The 15,541-nt window shown below is 45.6% G+C and overlaps 2 protein-coding genes across 12 annotated transcripts in view; both read left to right on the top strand.

Moving 5' to 3' along the window:
* Positions 1 to 629: 629 nt before the first annotated feature.
* Positions 630 to 3,060, top strand: LOC127026144 (tRNA wybutosine-synthesizing protein 4-like). Its single transcript, XM_050911231.1, has 4 exons — positions 630 to 668; positions 987 to 1,117; positions 2,707 to 2,788; positions 2,899 to 3,060. Exons 1-4 carry the CDS (start codon positions 630 to 632, stop codon positions 3,058 to 3,060), a joined length of 414 nt encoding a protein of 137 aa, XP_050767188.1.
* A 133-nt stretch (positions 3,061 to 3,193) lies between these two features.
* The window catches only part of LOC127029420 (tRNA wybutosine-synthesizing protein 4-like), a 44,436-nt gene continuing 32,088 nt past the window's right edge, over positions 3,194 to 15,541 (top strand). For all 11 annotated transcript variants that reach the window (XR_007768189.1, XR_007768185.1, XR_007768186.1 and 8 more), the window contains exons 1-7: positions 3,194 to 3,296; positions 5,658 to 5,814; positions 6,259 to 6,448; positions 6,879 to 6,986; positions 10,129 to 10,219; positions 12,398 to 12,655; positions 13,605 to 13,835. Coding sequence is in view for 3 of the 11 variants with exons in the window: in XM_050915040.1 (XP_050770997.1) it covers positions 3,248 to 3,296; positions 5,658 to 5,814; positions 6,259 to 6,448; positions 6,879 to 6,986; positions 10,129 to 10,219; positions 12,398 to 12,655; positions 13,605 to 13,835 (1,084 nt within the window). In the remaining 8 variants the exon portion in view is untranslated. The remainder of the gene's footprint in view (positions 3,297 to 5,657; positions 5,815 to 6,258; positions 6,449 to 6,878; positions 6,987 to 10,128; positions 10,220 to 12,397; positions 12,656 to 13,604; positions 13,836 to 15,541) is intronic.

Below are 15,541 nucleotides of genomic sequence, written 5' to 3'. Positions count from 1 at the left end.
CCAGGGAACTCTGCATCACGCCCCGGGCAGCGCCGCACCCCGCCAAGGAGACAGCCACTCTGCCCCGGGGAGTCCCACACGCTCCGGGCAGCTCCGCACCCCGCCTGGGAGATGGGCACTCTGCTCCGGCGAGCCCCGCACGCGCTGCGGAGCGCCGCACCCCGCCAAGGAGCTCCGCACCCCGCCCAGGGAGCCCCGCACCCTCCGGGCACCTCCGCACCCTGCTCCTGACGCAGCGCTTCTCCCCCCGCCCCTCCGCTTACCGCGCAGAGGCTGCCCGTTGCCATGGTGACGTGCTCCTGGCCCTCCCTCGCTACCGGGCCCAGGTACGGGACTGCGCTCGCGGGTCCGCCGGGTGCCGCGGCGGCAGCGCTAGGAGTGGGGCGGCCAGGCCGGGAACCCGGGGCCCGGACCCCACGCGGGGGCGGCCAGTCGAGGCCAGTCGCCCGGGGACGGGACCTGCATTATGGGGGGCGGGCAGGGCGGGCCCGCCAGGGGGCGCGCTCCACTGGCAGCTCCCCGCCCCTAACGCTCCCCGGCCGGGCGCCGCGCGCGGCGCGTCACTGCTTGCGCCCGGCGGTGCGCTCGCGCTTCCCGTCGCTGCGGCGCGGCGCCCCGGTGCGCGCAGGATGGGCCGCGGGCGTCCGGGCGCCCCGCGCCCCGCCGCCGTGAGTGATTCCCGGCCGGGCGCCGCCGCCCCTTCGCGCGGGGGACCTGCCGGGTGTCTCTGCGCAGGCGGGGCCCGGGTGGCGGGGCCTGAACTGGCTTCGGGGATGAGGGGAGGCAGACGCGGGGGGGGAGGCTGGGACGTGAACGGGGTTCGGCGGCGCCGGCGGGAACTGCCCTTCCCTCCCCTGGCAGCCCGCTTGGCGCTGCCTGGCCCTGCCGTCCCGCCCCGGTAGGCCCGGGCGCTTCTCGGTCCGTGGTGTCGGTCGGAAGCGCCGGCGCCGCGGCCTTGCGTCACCGCTGTGTCCTTGTCCCGGCAGGTCCAGGACACCGGCGGCAGCAGCGTCGTCAGCAAGTGCTCGGCGGCGGCGCGGGGCTACATCCAGGACCGGTTCCTGCGGCTCCTGGTGGGGCGGCGGCGGCGGCGGCGGCGAGCGCCGCTTGTCCACCGGTGAGGAGCGGGCGCTGCGCGGGGCCCTTGGCTTCTGTGGCTGCCGAGCCCCGATGCCTGCGCCAGCGGGTCGCGCCCGGCACGCGTGGGGCTCGCGGCCTCTCTCGTCTCAGGCTGCAGAAGGGCCCTCGCGATTCCTCAGGCCCTTTGAGTTGTCACTTCTGTTTAAGGCACAGCTTTTTAAAATGCATTTTAAGGAAAGTACACATAGTGACAGAGTGGCAACTTGGAGAGCACTCTCAGTAATGTAACCTTTTTAGACTGTTAGTATAATTTTACATGGCTTGTGGGCAAAAATTGAAAGCTTTGTCCTGAGTAAAATGTGTCACCAGACTGGTTCCTAACTCCAGTATTCAATGCTGCTGAAAACTACTTTAGATAAGATTTGAAAACTAACGTACTAAAAATGTTAGCACGTCAATAGTTTTCTCATTAATTCTCAAGAACATTACAATTTCAGTAAGGTATTTGGTGGCTCAGGGAGACAATATTATCTTTTTGAATCAGTGGTGTCTGACCAGTAAGTCTTCTCTGGAGCTTTGCAGGACACAAGCATGAATGTTTTAATGTGTATGTGTAGAGGGTTCTATGCTGATATGGTAGTGGAGTTTACATAATATGAGGCTAATAGTTTAATGCAATCAAAATGACTGTGAATTGCCAAAGGAGTTTCATTCAGGGGAAAAAAAAAAGCCGTATTCAAGCAGAATCTTGCAGGCCTATGAAGACGAGTGTTGCTCATCAGGTCAGGAAGCTGAGCCTGTGTTGACTTGTCACATGACATTGGCATGCCAAACTAAATTAATAGAAAGAGTTATGTATTGCAGTTGTCAACACTGTTATCATGAATTTTGGGACATCTTAGAATATCTAGTGAAATCTTTAGTCCCTGTGAGGCATGGGGATGATCACATGACTGTTAAAGGGGGTGATAGGAACTGGTAAGCCTGGTGGGGACATGATGAAACTAACTAAAAGAGAATGCCAAGGAAAAAGAGGCACCAGTCCCTGCCAGACTAGGCAAATGGTAAACACTTTCCAGGAGTGAGACTTACTTAGTTCCATTCATTCAAAAAACAGAGAATTAAATTCCTTTCCTGACTTTGCTTCTCTTCCCTTTTTTGTTCCCCTCTCACTGCATTTGCACACAGTCATTCATTTTGTTATACCCAATAGCCCCTTGTAAGTAAAGGAGTTAACTTCATATTGTTATGGCATGTGATTTGGGGCAGGAACTCAGGTATTGGCCACCCACATTGCAGGGGAGCATCCTAGCTGTCTGGATTCATACTTTTTCATCCAGTGAATATTTATGCAAAACGGAACACGTCCAGCTAAGATATATACATGTTTTCTTTGGGCTATCAATAGTCTTGTTGGTTAATACACTTACTGAATATAGAAGATCTGTATTTATTAACAAGCTCTAGATATGATAAAATCATCAGACATCTCCCAGTGCAGGTCTATAAATGTGGGGTTATTGGGTAGAAGCTGAGAGAGAAGAGATCAGTTTTTTGAAGGGGAGGATGCCAGTGCTGGAGAAATAGGGTTCTGGACAGTGATTACAACTGAATTTCATTCCACAGGGGTTATTACATCCGCACCCGTGCTATAGATCACTGTGTTCAAGACTTCCTGCTGAAGACCCAAAGCCACCCTAGGACACAGGTGCATTTTCTTTGGGTGTACTGGCAGTTTCCACTATATGTGTGAAAAGTTTTTTTGGCATCTTGGCACTGCAGTAGCTTATTAGTGCATCTGTTGTGATCCTTTCCCAGAAGAGCACAGAGAATCTGGCACTACTGTGGCTGTCCATTTGTCACTTTGACAGAAATATCTGGGAGGGGGCAGTAGCTACACAAAATTCTTCAACCTCTTGCAGGAGATTGCCTGATTTTGTCACTCTGCAGATGATGTTATTGAGTATTTTTCACACCTAGATGCTCAGACTGCTGCTAGAGTTGAGTATAACTTTTTCTGATACTTTCTCTGCAGATCGTGTCTTTAGGTACTGGCTTTGACTCCTTATACTTCCGTTTGAAGGACATAGGTCTTCTGCATCACACTGTGGTATATGAGGTGGATTTCCCAAATGTGGTATGCCAAAAAGCTACTCTGATCAAAAGAATGGAAGAGTTGTCAGCACTGGTGGGAGATATTGGAGGGGAAGGATTAGGTATGATATTTATGGAAGGTTTTCTAGATATGAAATGTTTAGAAGAAGCAAACATAGCTTCAGCCTTTAAAAAGTGAGATATGATGGTAGAGGAACTATGAAGTTGTACATGAAAAGCATGTTCATTTTCTGAAAAAACTTGGAACAAATAAATCATTTGTAAGCATTGGGAGATAACGAGAAGATGTATAGCTGCCAGAATGGATTTGTCAGGAGTGGATTATATCAAACCAAGTTCAGTTTCTTTCTGTTACAATTTCTGAAGTACTGTGTCCAGCTTTGGGCTCACTAGTACAAAGACAGTGGTGAACTGCAGCATGTCCAGTCATGAGAATGATAAAGTGGTGGAGCACACGACATAGGAGGGGAGGCTGAGAGAACTGGATTTGTTCAGCCTTAAGAAGAGGAGGAAGGGAGGGAGGTGAATCTTACTGCAGTCTTCAACTACCTAATGGGAGAGCGTAGAAAAGATGGAGCCAGACTTTTCTTGGAGGCATGAAGCAAACAGTCAAGGGGCAATGGTTGCAAGTTGCAACAAAGGAAATTCCAGTTACGTATAATGAAAATGTTTTGGTTTTTTTCTGCCATGTGAGTAGTTAAAAACGGGAAGAGATTGCCCAGAAAGGTGGTGGAATCTCCAGCCTTAGAGATAGTTAGAGCTTGACTGGACAAAGCCTTGAGCGACCTGATACAGGTAAAACTCCACTGTGAGCAGGGAGTTGGACTAGATGACCTTCAAAGGCCCCTTTCAACCTTAATTATACTGTGATTTATGGGCTTTATGGGTAGGAGAGAAGGTATGACTCTTAGGTGTCTTCAGTGTAATAAAACATTAGTCGTTATGTTACTTGACTTTTTTTTTTCCCTCTCCAAGGCAGGAAAGAATGAGCCTTATGAAACTACTGTAGAATATAAGCAGAGCTGAAAGGATTATTATGCCAGCTAAGTACTGAGGGGCAGTTCAGTGGCAAAATGGAGGAATGTAAAGTATGGGGTTCATTGGAGGTTTCTCCTGCATCTGATTTCCTTCAAGGTTTCCATTAATGTTCTAGATGATATGCTATAGAAGGTGGAAATGTAATAAACCAGCAGGAAACAGGGAGAGTTGTAATATGGTGGATGACAGTAGGATTTTGACAAAGTACATGAATGGTCTGGAAAATGTGGAATAAAATACAGTAGGGACATATGTAAGCTGCTACGTTTAGACTGTAATAATCAATTTAAATACAGATGGAAAACAGCTACAGAGCTAGGTGCAGAGCACAAGTCCCTGGCTGCCATGAGCAGTTGAACAAGTCTTAGTGAGTAGCTCTTCCATGAGCTTGTTCAGTTTCCTCTTGAATCCATTCACATTTTTAATATTGGCAGCATCCTGTGGCAAAGAATTCTGTCCATACCAATAATCTTCAAGTACTTCAACTAAAAGGCAGGTGTCAGAAGAGTTGGGAATACCCTATTCTCTGTGTCCAGAGGGCAGGAAGTGATGGGTAGACAAGCTGTTAGAAGAAATTAACAGGGAACACTGGGGTGGGCTTCTAAAGAAGGCCATTTTGCCTCCAGTAATGGATGCCTTTGAGAACAGTGTAGATTAACAGTTCTCAGGACAGGTATAATTGTTGGATTGAACTGGTACAGAGACATAGAATAGGTGATTTCTAAAGGTACTTTACAGTTCGCTTTGTTTATGATTTGGTTTTGGTTGAAACAGGTCAACAAGCTATAGCTTATGATATTCTTATGGAGTACAGAGGTATGCCATGATAATGCTTGCAAATCATAAATTGGAACTTATTTCTGAGAACGGTGATCTGTGAGACTAGTCCTGCTGTTTGCAGAGAGCTAGCATGTGCTGGTTCAGGATTCAATGCCATTTTACAGAAATGAAATCTTTTTAAAAAAACAAACCCCAAAAATTTGAGAATGGTTTTACAGTTGTGAGGCAAACCATTCAAATTCTATCAAAGCAATGGTACTTTCTTAGCCTAAACTGAAAGGTCTATAAATGAGAGCCCTTAAGATTTGCTTCTGAATTATAGTGGTTCTGTAAAAATGTTGTTAAAGTAAATATGATAAAGTTTTGTTGTTATAGTAAATGTGATAATTCTATGAGAAATCTATAGGTGAAATTTGCATTAGGAATAATGGAGTTTTAGGTCTGCATTTAATAGATTGTTTCTGACCCTATCCCTTTATGGTTCATTTAGTGATGAGGGTTTTCTTGTACATGTGCCAAAGAAATTGAGTTGATGGGCACAGCCTTATGAGCGATTGCCTGTGGGGTTGATTTTCCTGTTTGTCCCTTGTGGTCTCAGTATTGCATCAGCAGTGTAGTGAGATTGTATCATTTTTGTCTCCCAGGAGTCATTACCTTTTCTGGAGGGGATTATAAATTACTAGGAGTGGATTTATCAGAGCTGTCTGAGCTGGAGAGAGCCTTGGAGGAAGCAGGACTGGACAATGAAATTCCCACCCTCTTCATAGCAGAGGTGGTACTCACCTACATGGAAAACAGCAGGTCAGTTCAGTTATCCTCTGTTAGCTAGGTGGTGAAATGAAAAGAACAAGCTTCTTTGTATATACGTTACCTGGGGCTGGGAGACCTGCTGTCTTATAACTAAAGCCTCAGGAATTCTGTGGAAGTCCCAAACAGCTCCTTACATCATAATTGTGATGGGGTAATTGATGTCCACATGACATCCTAAAAGGGGGGAAAAAAAGAAGAAGAAAAACCTCGAACGAGTGATTTTGAGTTTTCTGTTCTTCTCATCCCCTGAAGTCTCTGCACAGATGGGGGAGGAGATGTTCCTAAGTCCCCAGCACAGGATTCTCTTTTGTGTATTACCTCTGTCAGGATGCCTTAATAGCATGCTTTATGGTGTTGCAGGAAGATATATTGCATCTGCCGTACGATAGGTGGGCCCTCAATTATTTAATATCTTATGCACAATCTGCCTGACAGGTCAGATGCCTTGATTCAGTGGGCAGCAGAGCATTTCTCTCAGGCATGCTTTCTGCTGTATGAGCAGATGCACCCAGAGGACCCCTTTGGACGTGTCATGCAGCAGCATTTTAGCCAGCTGAACTCTGCACTTTATTCTTTGGCACGGTACCCGGATTGTGAGGCACAGCAGAGGCGCTTTTTTGAAAAGGTAAGTACCTGCAGCTCTAGGGCACACATGAAGCATGATTCACCCGGGAAACATTGTAACATTAAATAATTTTGGAAGTCATCAGCTGTGTCAGTTATGGGTTGAAGCAGACAGGGCCAAGGCTGACACACCGCCTTCTCTAGTAGCATGACTAGTGTCATTTGAAGGTCCTTCCAACCAGCTTGCAGCCTGCTTTCTGGTATGGGATTAAGGCAAGAGGGGTTCCTTTGAGACTTTTGATATAATAAAATTAAGTTCTTAAGAGCTTTACAGGTAAGAGATCTATCCTTACTGGATTCTGGGCTGCTGTTGTTCCAGCTAGACAGTCTTAAAGGCTCATGCAGGTGTTTAATTTAGAGTCTTTGTTTTCTTGTGGGAAGTGAGTCTCTATCCTTCCAGAGGTAATAATTTTGAGGGATTTCTGTTTTAGGGCTGGACTGAGTGCAGCGTCATGGATATGAATGAGTTTTTCACCTGTTGTACTCCAGAAGATGAGCAGCAAAGAGTGCAGGCCCTGGAGCCTTTTGATGAATATGAGGTAACCCTCCTTTATTCTGAACACCAGTGACCTGGCTTTAACATGATAAGGTGTCTGCAAATTCTTATGGTCACAGTTCTGTACAAGAGCTGCTGAGGCATAGGTGTTCATGTAGGCAGAAAGGATCTTGAATCAGCCTTAGTTAGTGCAGAGCTCACAGAAAGCTCCATGTGAAGCTGGGGCAAGTAGCATTGGAAGAAGACTCTTTGGTGTTAGAAAAGCTTCTTCTTCCTTCCTCAGTGAGTGGTCTCTCAGGGAGACAGTCTTAGCATAGCAAACTAGCTAGTGGTATAAAAGATGTTGTAGTAGATGCTAAAAGTTTGCATGGGTTCAAGGGGCAATTATTTTGATGAAAGAGAAATCCATTGAGGATTACTGAATACATAAAAATACACCCGATGTGAGGTTCCTGACTGCAAATGGTTTGACACATTCCTGGGGGAAGTAGATGCACTTGTCCTGCTCTCTTGCATTTCCGTAGGCTCTTACTGTTTGTCTTTGTTGGATACAGGTTACTAGTTTCAGAATTTTTTTGGTCTGACTTTGTACAGCCATTCCTGTATTAATGACTGAAATTTAACTATGACTCTATTCTTTGCCATTTTTATGTTAACTGCTGGCAAAGTTTGCAACTATTTGAAGTCTAGAAAAGAAGGTAAGTCAAAGAAACTGAGTAACTTTGAGATCAGTATCCTGTAGAATACTTGCTAGAAGTTTTCCTTTTGATTTTGCAGTTCTCTGTTTATAATTCTCTCTAGAAGTCTAACAGCCTGCAGTATGAAAACAATTTAATGTGCTTGCATTTATTTTGCCAACATGCAGGATCTGCTCTGCTACAAGAATTATTGCAGATCAAGGCAATTGCTCATACAGTGAGAAAGTAAAGACTTTTTATCATTTTCCTTATAGAGGAGGTTAACACGTACACAAGTCCAAGCTGGAAAATGTGCATAGGTGTAGTGGGTTGACCCTGGCTGGATGCCAGGTGCCCACCAAAGCCGCTCTATCAGTCCGCCTCCTCGACTGGACAGGGGAGAGAAAATAAAACGAAAGGCTCGTGGGTCGAGATAAGGACAGGGAGATCACTCACCAGTTACCGTCACGGGCAAAACAGACTCGACTTGGGGAAAAATTAGTTTAATTTATTACTAGTCAAATCAGAGCAGGATAGTGAGAAATAAAACCAAATCTTAAAACACCTTCCCCCACCCCTCCCTTCTTCCCGGGCTTAACTTTACTCCCGAAACTTTCTACCTCCTTCCCCCCCGAGTGGCACAGGGGCATGGGGAATGGGGGTTTGGGTCAGTTCATCACACGTTGTTTCTGCCGCTCCTTCCTCCTCAGTGTGACTCCTCACACTCTTCCCCTGCTCCAGCGTGGGGTCCCTCCCACGGGAGACAGTCCTCCACGAACTTCTCCAACGTGAGTCCTTCCCACAGGCTACAGTTGTTCATGAACTGCTCCAGCATGGGTCCGATCCACGGGGCGCAGTCCTTCAGGAACAGACTGCTCCAGCGTGGGTCCCCTGCGGGGTCACAAGCCCTGCCAGCAAACCTGCTTCAGCGTGGGCTCCTCTCTCCACGGGTCCACAGGTCCTGCCAGGAGCCTGCTCCAGCGCGGGCTTCCCACGGGGTCACAGCGTCCTTCGGGCATCCACCTGCTCTGGTGTGGGGTCCTCCACGGGCTGCAGGTGGATATCTGCTCCACCGTGGACCTCCATGGGCTGCAGGGGGAGAGCCTGCCTCACCATGGTCTTCACCACGGGCTGCAGGGGAATCTCCGCTCCGGCGCCTGGAGCACGTCCTCCCCCTCCTTCTTCACTGACCTCAGTGTCTGCAGAGTTGTTCCTCTCACATATTCTCACGCCTCTCTCTCTTGCTGCAACTGCAACTCCCCTGTAACTTCTTTTCCCTTTCTTAAATATGTTATCACAGAGGCTACCAGTGTTGCTGATTGGCTTGGCCTTGGCCAGCGGCGGGTCCGTCCTGGAACCCGCTGGCATTAACTTTATCGGACATAGGGGAAGCTTCTAGCAGCTTCTCACAGAAGCCACCCCTGTAGCCCCCCCGCTACCAAAACCTTGCCACGCAAACCCAATACAATAGGAGTAAGATACGTGATAACAGAGAGCTCTACAGTTAGCCTTTGAGATAAAGTAAGATCCAGGTCTTACTGGAAACAAGCTTGATTGAATTAGATAAGAAATGTAAAATACACACTTAGTGCTGAGGGCGACTAATTTTTAGAATAATTTGTGTAGGGACAAATAGTGGATTATTCCATTTTCAATATTTACATTAATTTTTTGGATATCACTTTTCAAAAGATGCTTTTTACTTCTTGTGGAAGTTGGGGCAATGATGCTAATATTGTGGTTGCTTGTGCCTTTTAAATTCATGTTTATGTCTTGTAGTCACATAGTTGGCTGAATATATCCCACCCCATGGGAATGAACATACTCAATTCACTAATGTCTATAAAAGCCAGGGCGCACTCTAGTATTGCTACTGACTTCCTGTACAGTCCTCTTGCTTGTGCTTCTGCCTCTGAGTGATTCCAAGGCCAGACTAGAAATGATATTTATGTATTATAGGCCAGCAGAGACCGTGTTGGACCTTTGAATGTTTGTGATTTCTTTGGGATCGCTTATATTCCATGACCTTTAAGAAACCTTAATCCCTCTGGTATACAGCCCTTACTCTTTTCTATGATCAGAACTGGGAAACATAAAGGGAAGCTGATTGGGAAAAAAAAAAAAAGTTCCTCATGCAAGGTATAATTAAGCTATGAAACTCCTTGCCGCAGCTTGTTACAGATGATAAAAGTTTATGTGAGTTCAAAGAGCAACTGGATAGGTTCATGGATGAGAAATCCATCAAGGATTGTTCAATACAAAGATACAGCTTCTTGCTTAGAAAATCCCTGAGCTGTACATTTTTGAAGATTGGGATGAGGAAGGTATTTACACAGTTGCTCTTTCTCAAATTCAACTTTAGTCTTCTGATTTTGGCCGCTGTTGGAAACAGTGCGAGGCTAGGTTGGTCTTTGATCACCCTGGCCATTCTGAGATCCTTACTACTGCTTGCTCTAAGATTTTGAGGAGGATTGTTTGGTTTTGTTTTTTTCTTTGGGCTTGCTACAGGAGTGGCATCTGAAATGTTCTCATTACTTTGTCTTGACCGCATCAAAGGGGATGGAACCTTCCTGGACTCCGTTGTTATCCAATATGACAGGTACATACTGACTAGTTTTCGTAGTATTCTTTTATCTCATGCAGGCTTCTCCGAGAGATGTTAGGAGGCAGTAAAACCCTGGAAGGAACAGATGGGATGCTGCCATCTGAGTCGCTTTCTCCATCCTTCTAACAATGGTTCTGCTGTCCATAGCAAGGCCAGGGCCACATCCTGACTCTGGTGGTTCTGATCAGTTTCATTCTTTCAGTTTATTGAACCTTCCAGACTGAACAGCTCTTCCTTCTGTTTATACATGGGGGCCTCCAGTGCATGGCTGCAATGCCAGTCTACCCTGCTCCTCCTCCTATTTTTGGGATCCCACAGACTCTCCCTTTTCAGTTTATTCCCACTTGCCTCCATACATGGCTCTCTGAGCCATTCTATCCTTCCAGCTCCCAAAAGGTTGTTATGTTTTACTTACTGCACTATCAAAGTATTGTCCAGCAGAGCACTCAGGACCGTGTCACGAAGTTTGTTTTTTGTTTTCTTATCCCCTGTGGGTGGAATTGTACATGTAGTATTTCTGTTTCTGAAATGCTTTTAAATCTGTATGTTGCTTTTTTTAGATGGGAGAAAAGTGGTACAGCTGGGGAAAAGCCAAGACCAAGACTGTGTTTTCATGATAAAAAGGACTTGGCAGCAGTAGCAGTCCAAGAAATTCCTGCTTTTGGCTGCTTGCTTCGTTTTTCAGGGTGGAAAGCAGAAGGTTATTTTTAACCTGCTTCACCACTAGTCTTGTTCACAGTATAGCACCACAAGTAGTTCTGTCTGCAACTGAAAGTCGAAATCGGTGTTCTAGGGAGCCGGAAAAGCAGCTGGAAAAGGATAAGGCAGGGTGGCATTCCTTAAGCCAACAAGGCCGCTGAATCCATTGTGTTGTGTCTTGATTAGATGTGAAAATGTGTAGTGAAATCGAAGCTAAATGAATGTGGATGTGGTTAAAAATACTGTGTGATTGTCACTGGTCCTTATGTTAAAACCTTAAAGGCTCCTAAACGCATAGGACCTATCCTTAAGTTAAAAAAATAATCTGACATTTGCTTAACTGACATTAATACAGTGAAGACACTTCGTTCATTAGAGACAGGAATAGGATCTTTCTGCTGCTGTCTCTGTTGTATTCAAAACTGATAGCAAGAACCTTCAAAGTCTGGTAAATTATCCATGCTTAGATATTTTTTACTGGGAATGGCAAAAGGTATGTCTCAAATACCAGTATGTGGTCCCTGTTCAAGAGAGTGCAAGTACTAAATCTTCCAAACAGAGCATGGTAAGTATATTTTCTGAAATGAAAAAAAACCTCAGTCTGAAACAGATCCATCTGTAGAAAGACATTTAAGCCCAAGGAGATGAAATTTTTTACTTCATCAAACAATAGAAAGTAGGGTCTTGTACTAAACAACATTCAGTACAGGCAATTTTTCTGGGTATGGCATACAAAAAATAGACTGAGCGCTGCTTCTCCTCCACCTCATCATCTCTTATAACACAAGAATAAGGCACTTGATTAAAACAAAGAAGACGCAAATTCAAAACTGATGAAAAGAAAACAATTTGTACAATGCGTAGGTGAGCTAGAGTCCTGTGTTGAAAGCTTGTTTCATACTAAGGGATAAAGTATTTAGAGAGAAGATATTTAGATAACTGAAAATACTCTCTTATAGTAGGAACATTGGAATTAACAGAGATTATTCGTCATGCTTTAGAACTTTATTTCAAAGCTTTTGTGAAGGTAGGATCAAAATCCAGCAAGAAACTTTGAAATCTAGCTTCCAGGTGTTTGTTCTTTTTCTGCTGTTCTTTGCTATTTAAGTAGCCAAATATTATCTTCATCAGAAAGGTACTCCTTTTGAAGGTATTGCGGTGATTCCTATCTTGCTACAGCAGTTTAGGACACTGCAGTCTCTTAGCCAGTCTTACCTCCACCCCATTAAAGCAGTGTCAGAACTGTGTCAGGAGCTGAGGGAGCAGTAAGCAGAAGTTGAAAGTTGGCACAGTGGTAGTTTAAACCATTACAGCTTGATTTCTAGGGCATGTCAGATTGTCTGTGTGCTCTGTCAACTCACTTCACAATTTTTTCTTCTTGAAGAGCTGAACAGACTTGCTTAATCTCTCATTTAAAATGTAGTCCTTGGTTCTTGTTTGTGCATAAGTTCTTTGATTCTCTTTGGCTTACAGTTCCTCATCGTGATGGTCCTGTCAGGATGGCTGGGAGTATCACTGCAGCAGTGTGTGCAATGCAGTCTGAAATTTCTGGCCTGAGACGTTATGGTCACGACTCTGTTCTTATAAAACCCAATGTGATTCTCACCACTGGAGGCTTTGGGGAGGAGGATGGACAGCACTGCCGTATGAGAAATTTTCATGTGCTAATTAAGCATGGAGGCTACTGGAAAGCTGCCTGTGTGAAAAAGGAAAATCCTGATAAAAGATGGGGTGAGTTCCCATACTGATGGCAAGCATAAGGAAGATGTTTTTGTGCTAACAATGAAATAATGTCTAGTGGAAAAGTGATGTCACAGCGCAATTATTCTGGCAGTCAAAGAGATCTGAAGGTTCTGAATGCTAAGTGCCAGGTCCTGCACTCAGGTCATAACAACCCTATGCAATGCTATAGGCTTGGGGAAGAGTGGCTGGAAAGCTGCCCGGCGGAAAAGGACCTGGGGGTGTTGGTCGACAGCCGGCTGAACATGAGCCAGCAGTGTGCCCAGGTGGCCAAGGCAGCCACTAGCATCCTGGCTTGTATCAGAAATAGTGTGGCCAGGAGGACTAGGGAAGTGGTCGTCCCCCTGTACTTGGCACTGGTGAGGCCGCACCTCCAATACTGTGTTCAGTTTTGGGCCCCTCACTACAAGAAAGACATTGAGGTGCGGGAGTGCATCCAAAGAAGAGCAACATAGCTGGTGAAGGCTCTAGAGAACAAGTCTTATGAGTAGCGGCTGAGGGAACTGGGGTTGTTTAGTCTGGAGAAAAGGAGGCTGAGGGGAGTCCTTATCGCTCTCTACAGCTACCTGAAAGGAGGTTGTAGCGAGGTCGGTGTTGGTCTCTTTTCCCAAGTAACAAGTGGTAGGACGAGAGGAAACGGCCTCAAGTTGCACCAGGGGAGGTTTAGACTGGATATTAGAAAAAATTTCTTCACCAGAAGGGTTGTCAAGCATTGGACCAGGCTGCCCAGGGAAGTGGTTGAGTCACCATCCCTGGAGGTACTTAAAAGATGTGTAGACGTGGCACCTGGGGACATGGTTTAGTGGTGGACTTGGCAGTGTTGGGTTTATGGTTGGACTCGATGATCTTAAGGGTCTTTTCCAACCTAAATGATTCTATGATTCTATAAATTTCATGGGAGAAAGATCAGTGTGAACCATGATGTTTTGTATCTCTACAGATGAGCGTTTGTACCATACTGTGTCATGTCTCTCAAACAGTCTGGCCCTGGTGGTAGGAGGACGAACATCCCCATCAAGTGCAGGCTTGGGAATGTTGTGGCTAAAGTTCCCTGAAACCTGTAATGCCTCGGACCCAGATGACATTACAGTGGAGCTTGTAAGTCTGCAGCCTGGTGCTGAACCAGCTTCTTTGCGTTGGAGACACAGTACAACTGAAGTAATATTCAAAGGTAAAAAGCCTGGGAAGAGTGGAAATAGCTGTAGGTATGCAGAGGTATACAAATTCCAGAATATATGGGACAGTCCTGTCCAGACAGTGACATCTAGAAGGCAAGTTGTCATGATATAGCCTTACTTCTTATGTAGTACAGGCTATACAGTTAATGTTGGTGCATTGTATTCCTTTGTCTGAAACAATAGCTTTTTGCTGAACATTTTGGAAAGAATACGATCTTGATAGATTCATCACCACTTTAGAGAATCTACTTACATTTTGTAAAGATTTTGTTCCAGTGGTGATTTTTTTTCCCCAGGCTTAAACTTCATTTGAATGTATTTTTCTTATTATGTCTACTTAGTTCTTCTTGTGCCTTTTTTGTTTGTCAAGTCCAAAAGTACTTGTGAGAGGCTTTACTAAATCTGACAAAAGGGAAAGACTGAGCAGTCTCAGCTGAGTTCCCTGAACCGAGCAACTGAATGGGTTGATCCAACAATTGAGCAGGATTTCAATTATCTATGCCATTAATACATAGTTGATTCGTTACAGAACCTATACAAACAGATACCTTGTGATAATGACTTTTATTATAGATGAGCTGCAATCTTGTTAGTTTTCTAGATGCAGGGCAGGAATCAAAAAATATATACGATTGTATAGTGCCAAAAAAAGCTCATAATGCATTTTTGAAAGTGGTACAATATATACTTACAACTGCAATTTGGTTGGCTCCCCTCTGACAAACACACCTACCCACAAATGAAAAGACTCATTTTCAGCTGTTCCTGTGTAAGGTGCAGGATGTGGTCAGACAGGCATACTGACCAGCAACCTGTTTACATGTGACTAGCCCTTTTTATCCTTTTATCCCTCTGTCTTCTGTGTTTGTACCTCCCCGAATCGTCTAAATCCATCCCTTTTCCTGCCTCTGGTTCCTCTCCTGAGCATCCCATAATGAGTCTTATGCAAACCCCAAATGCTCTTCCCCTGCATCTTATAATGTGTCCCATACCCCTAGGCAGTACCCCCTCAAAGGTGCTCCAGAGAGTTGCTCCTGTTCACTCATTTTGATGGGTTTCACAGGTGGACAGCGGCGCTGATCGTTCTCCTGGGGCAGCTCTGGGAGGAGCCGGGACAGATTGTCTGATTCTATAAGCATGTAATTGGGGTTCTCTTGCCTGCACAGCTGCCACTGCCTCTCTGTGCTCCTCTTGTGCATGAGGAAATGAGCTTTTTATGGCTTGATTGCTCTCCTGGGATGGGTCTGGAAGTAGCTGAGGCAGGATATTATTTGGGTTCCCCCACCTTGTTTTGCCTCTGTGCTCCTCTGTGGGTGTGCAGGTGAGCTTTCTAGCATGTAACATAGCACTGCTAGTGAGGGAGGCTTTGTAATGATAAACAGATGCTCAAAAGAAAAGCAAAGCAAATGTTAAGAATTCTTAGCATTAAGAATTACTAGTAAAGCAACAAAAACCAGAATGGCACATACTGTTCTGCCATTATGTAAATCATAGAATCATAGAATGGTTTGGGTTGGAAGGGACCTTAAAGATCATCTGGTTCCAACCCCCCCTGCCATGGGCAGGGACGTCTTTCACTAGATCACGTTGCTCAAAGCCCCATCCAACCTGACCTTGAACACTTCCAGGGACAAGGCATCCACAACTTCTCAGGGCAACCTGTTCCAGTGTCTCACCACTCTTACAGTAAAGAATTTCT

Source organism: Gymnogyps californianus, chromosome 1 (assembly GCF_018139145.2).
Source record: "Gymnogyps californianus isolate 813 chromosome 1, ASM1813914v2, whole genome shotgun sequence".
Classification (NCBI taxonomy): domain Eukaryota; kingdom Metazoa; phylum Chordata; class Aves; order Accipitriformes; family Cathartidae; genus Gymnogyps; species Gymnogyps californianus.
The sequence above is the reverse complement of the archived record's forward strand: the minus strand, read 5'-3'. Positions and strand labels throughout refer to the sequence as shown.

What these genes read in the sequence shown, in the direction of transcription:
- LOC127026144 (XM_050911231.1), top strand. Translation starts at nt 630, where the DNA reads ATGGGCCGCGGGCGTCCGGGCGCCCCGCGCCCCGCCGCC. An exon ending in GCGCCCCGCGCCCCGCCGCC is followed by an intron (nt 669 to 986) that starts GTGAGTGATTCC and finishes TTGTCCCGGCAG; the next exon opens with GTCCAGGACACCGGCGGCAG. An exon ending in CGAGCGCCGCTTGTCCACCG is followed by an intron (nt 1,118 to 2,706) that starts GTGAGGAGCGGG and finishes TTCATTCCACAG; the next exon opens with GGGTTATTACATCCGCACCC.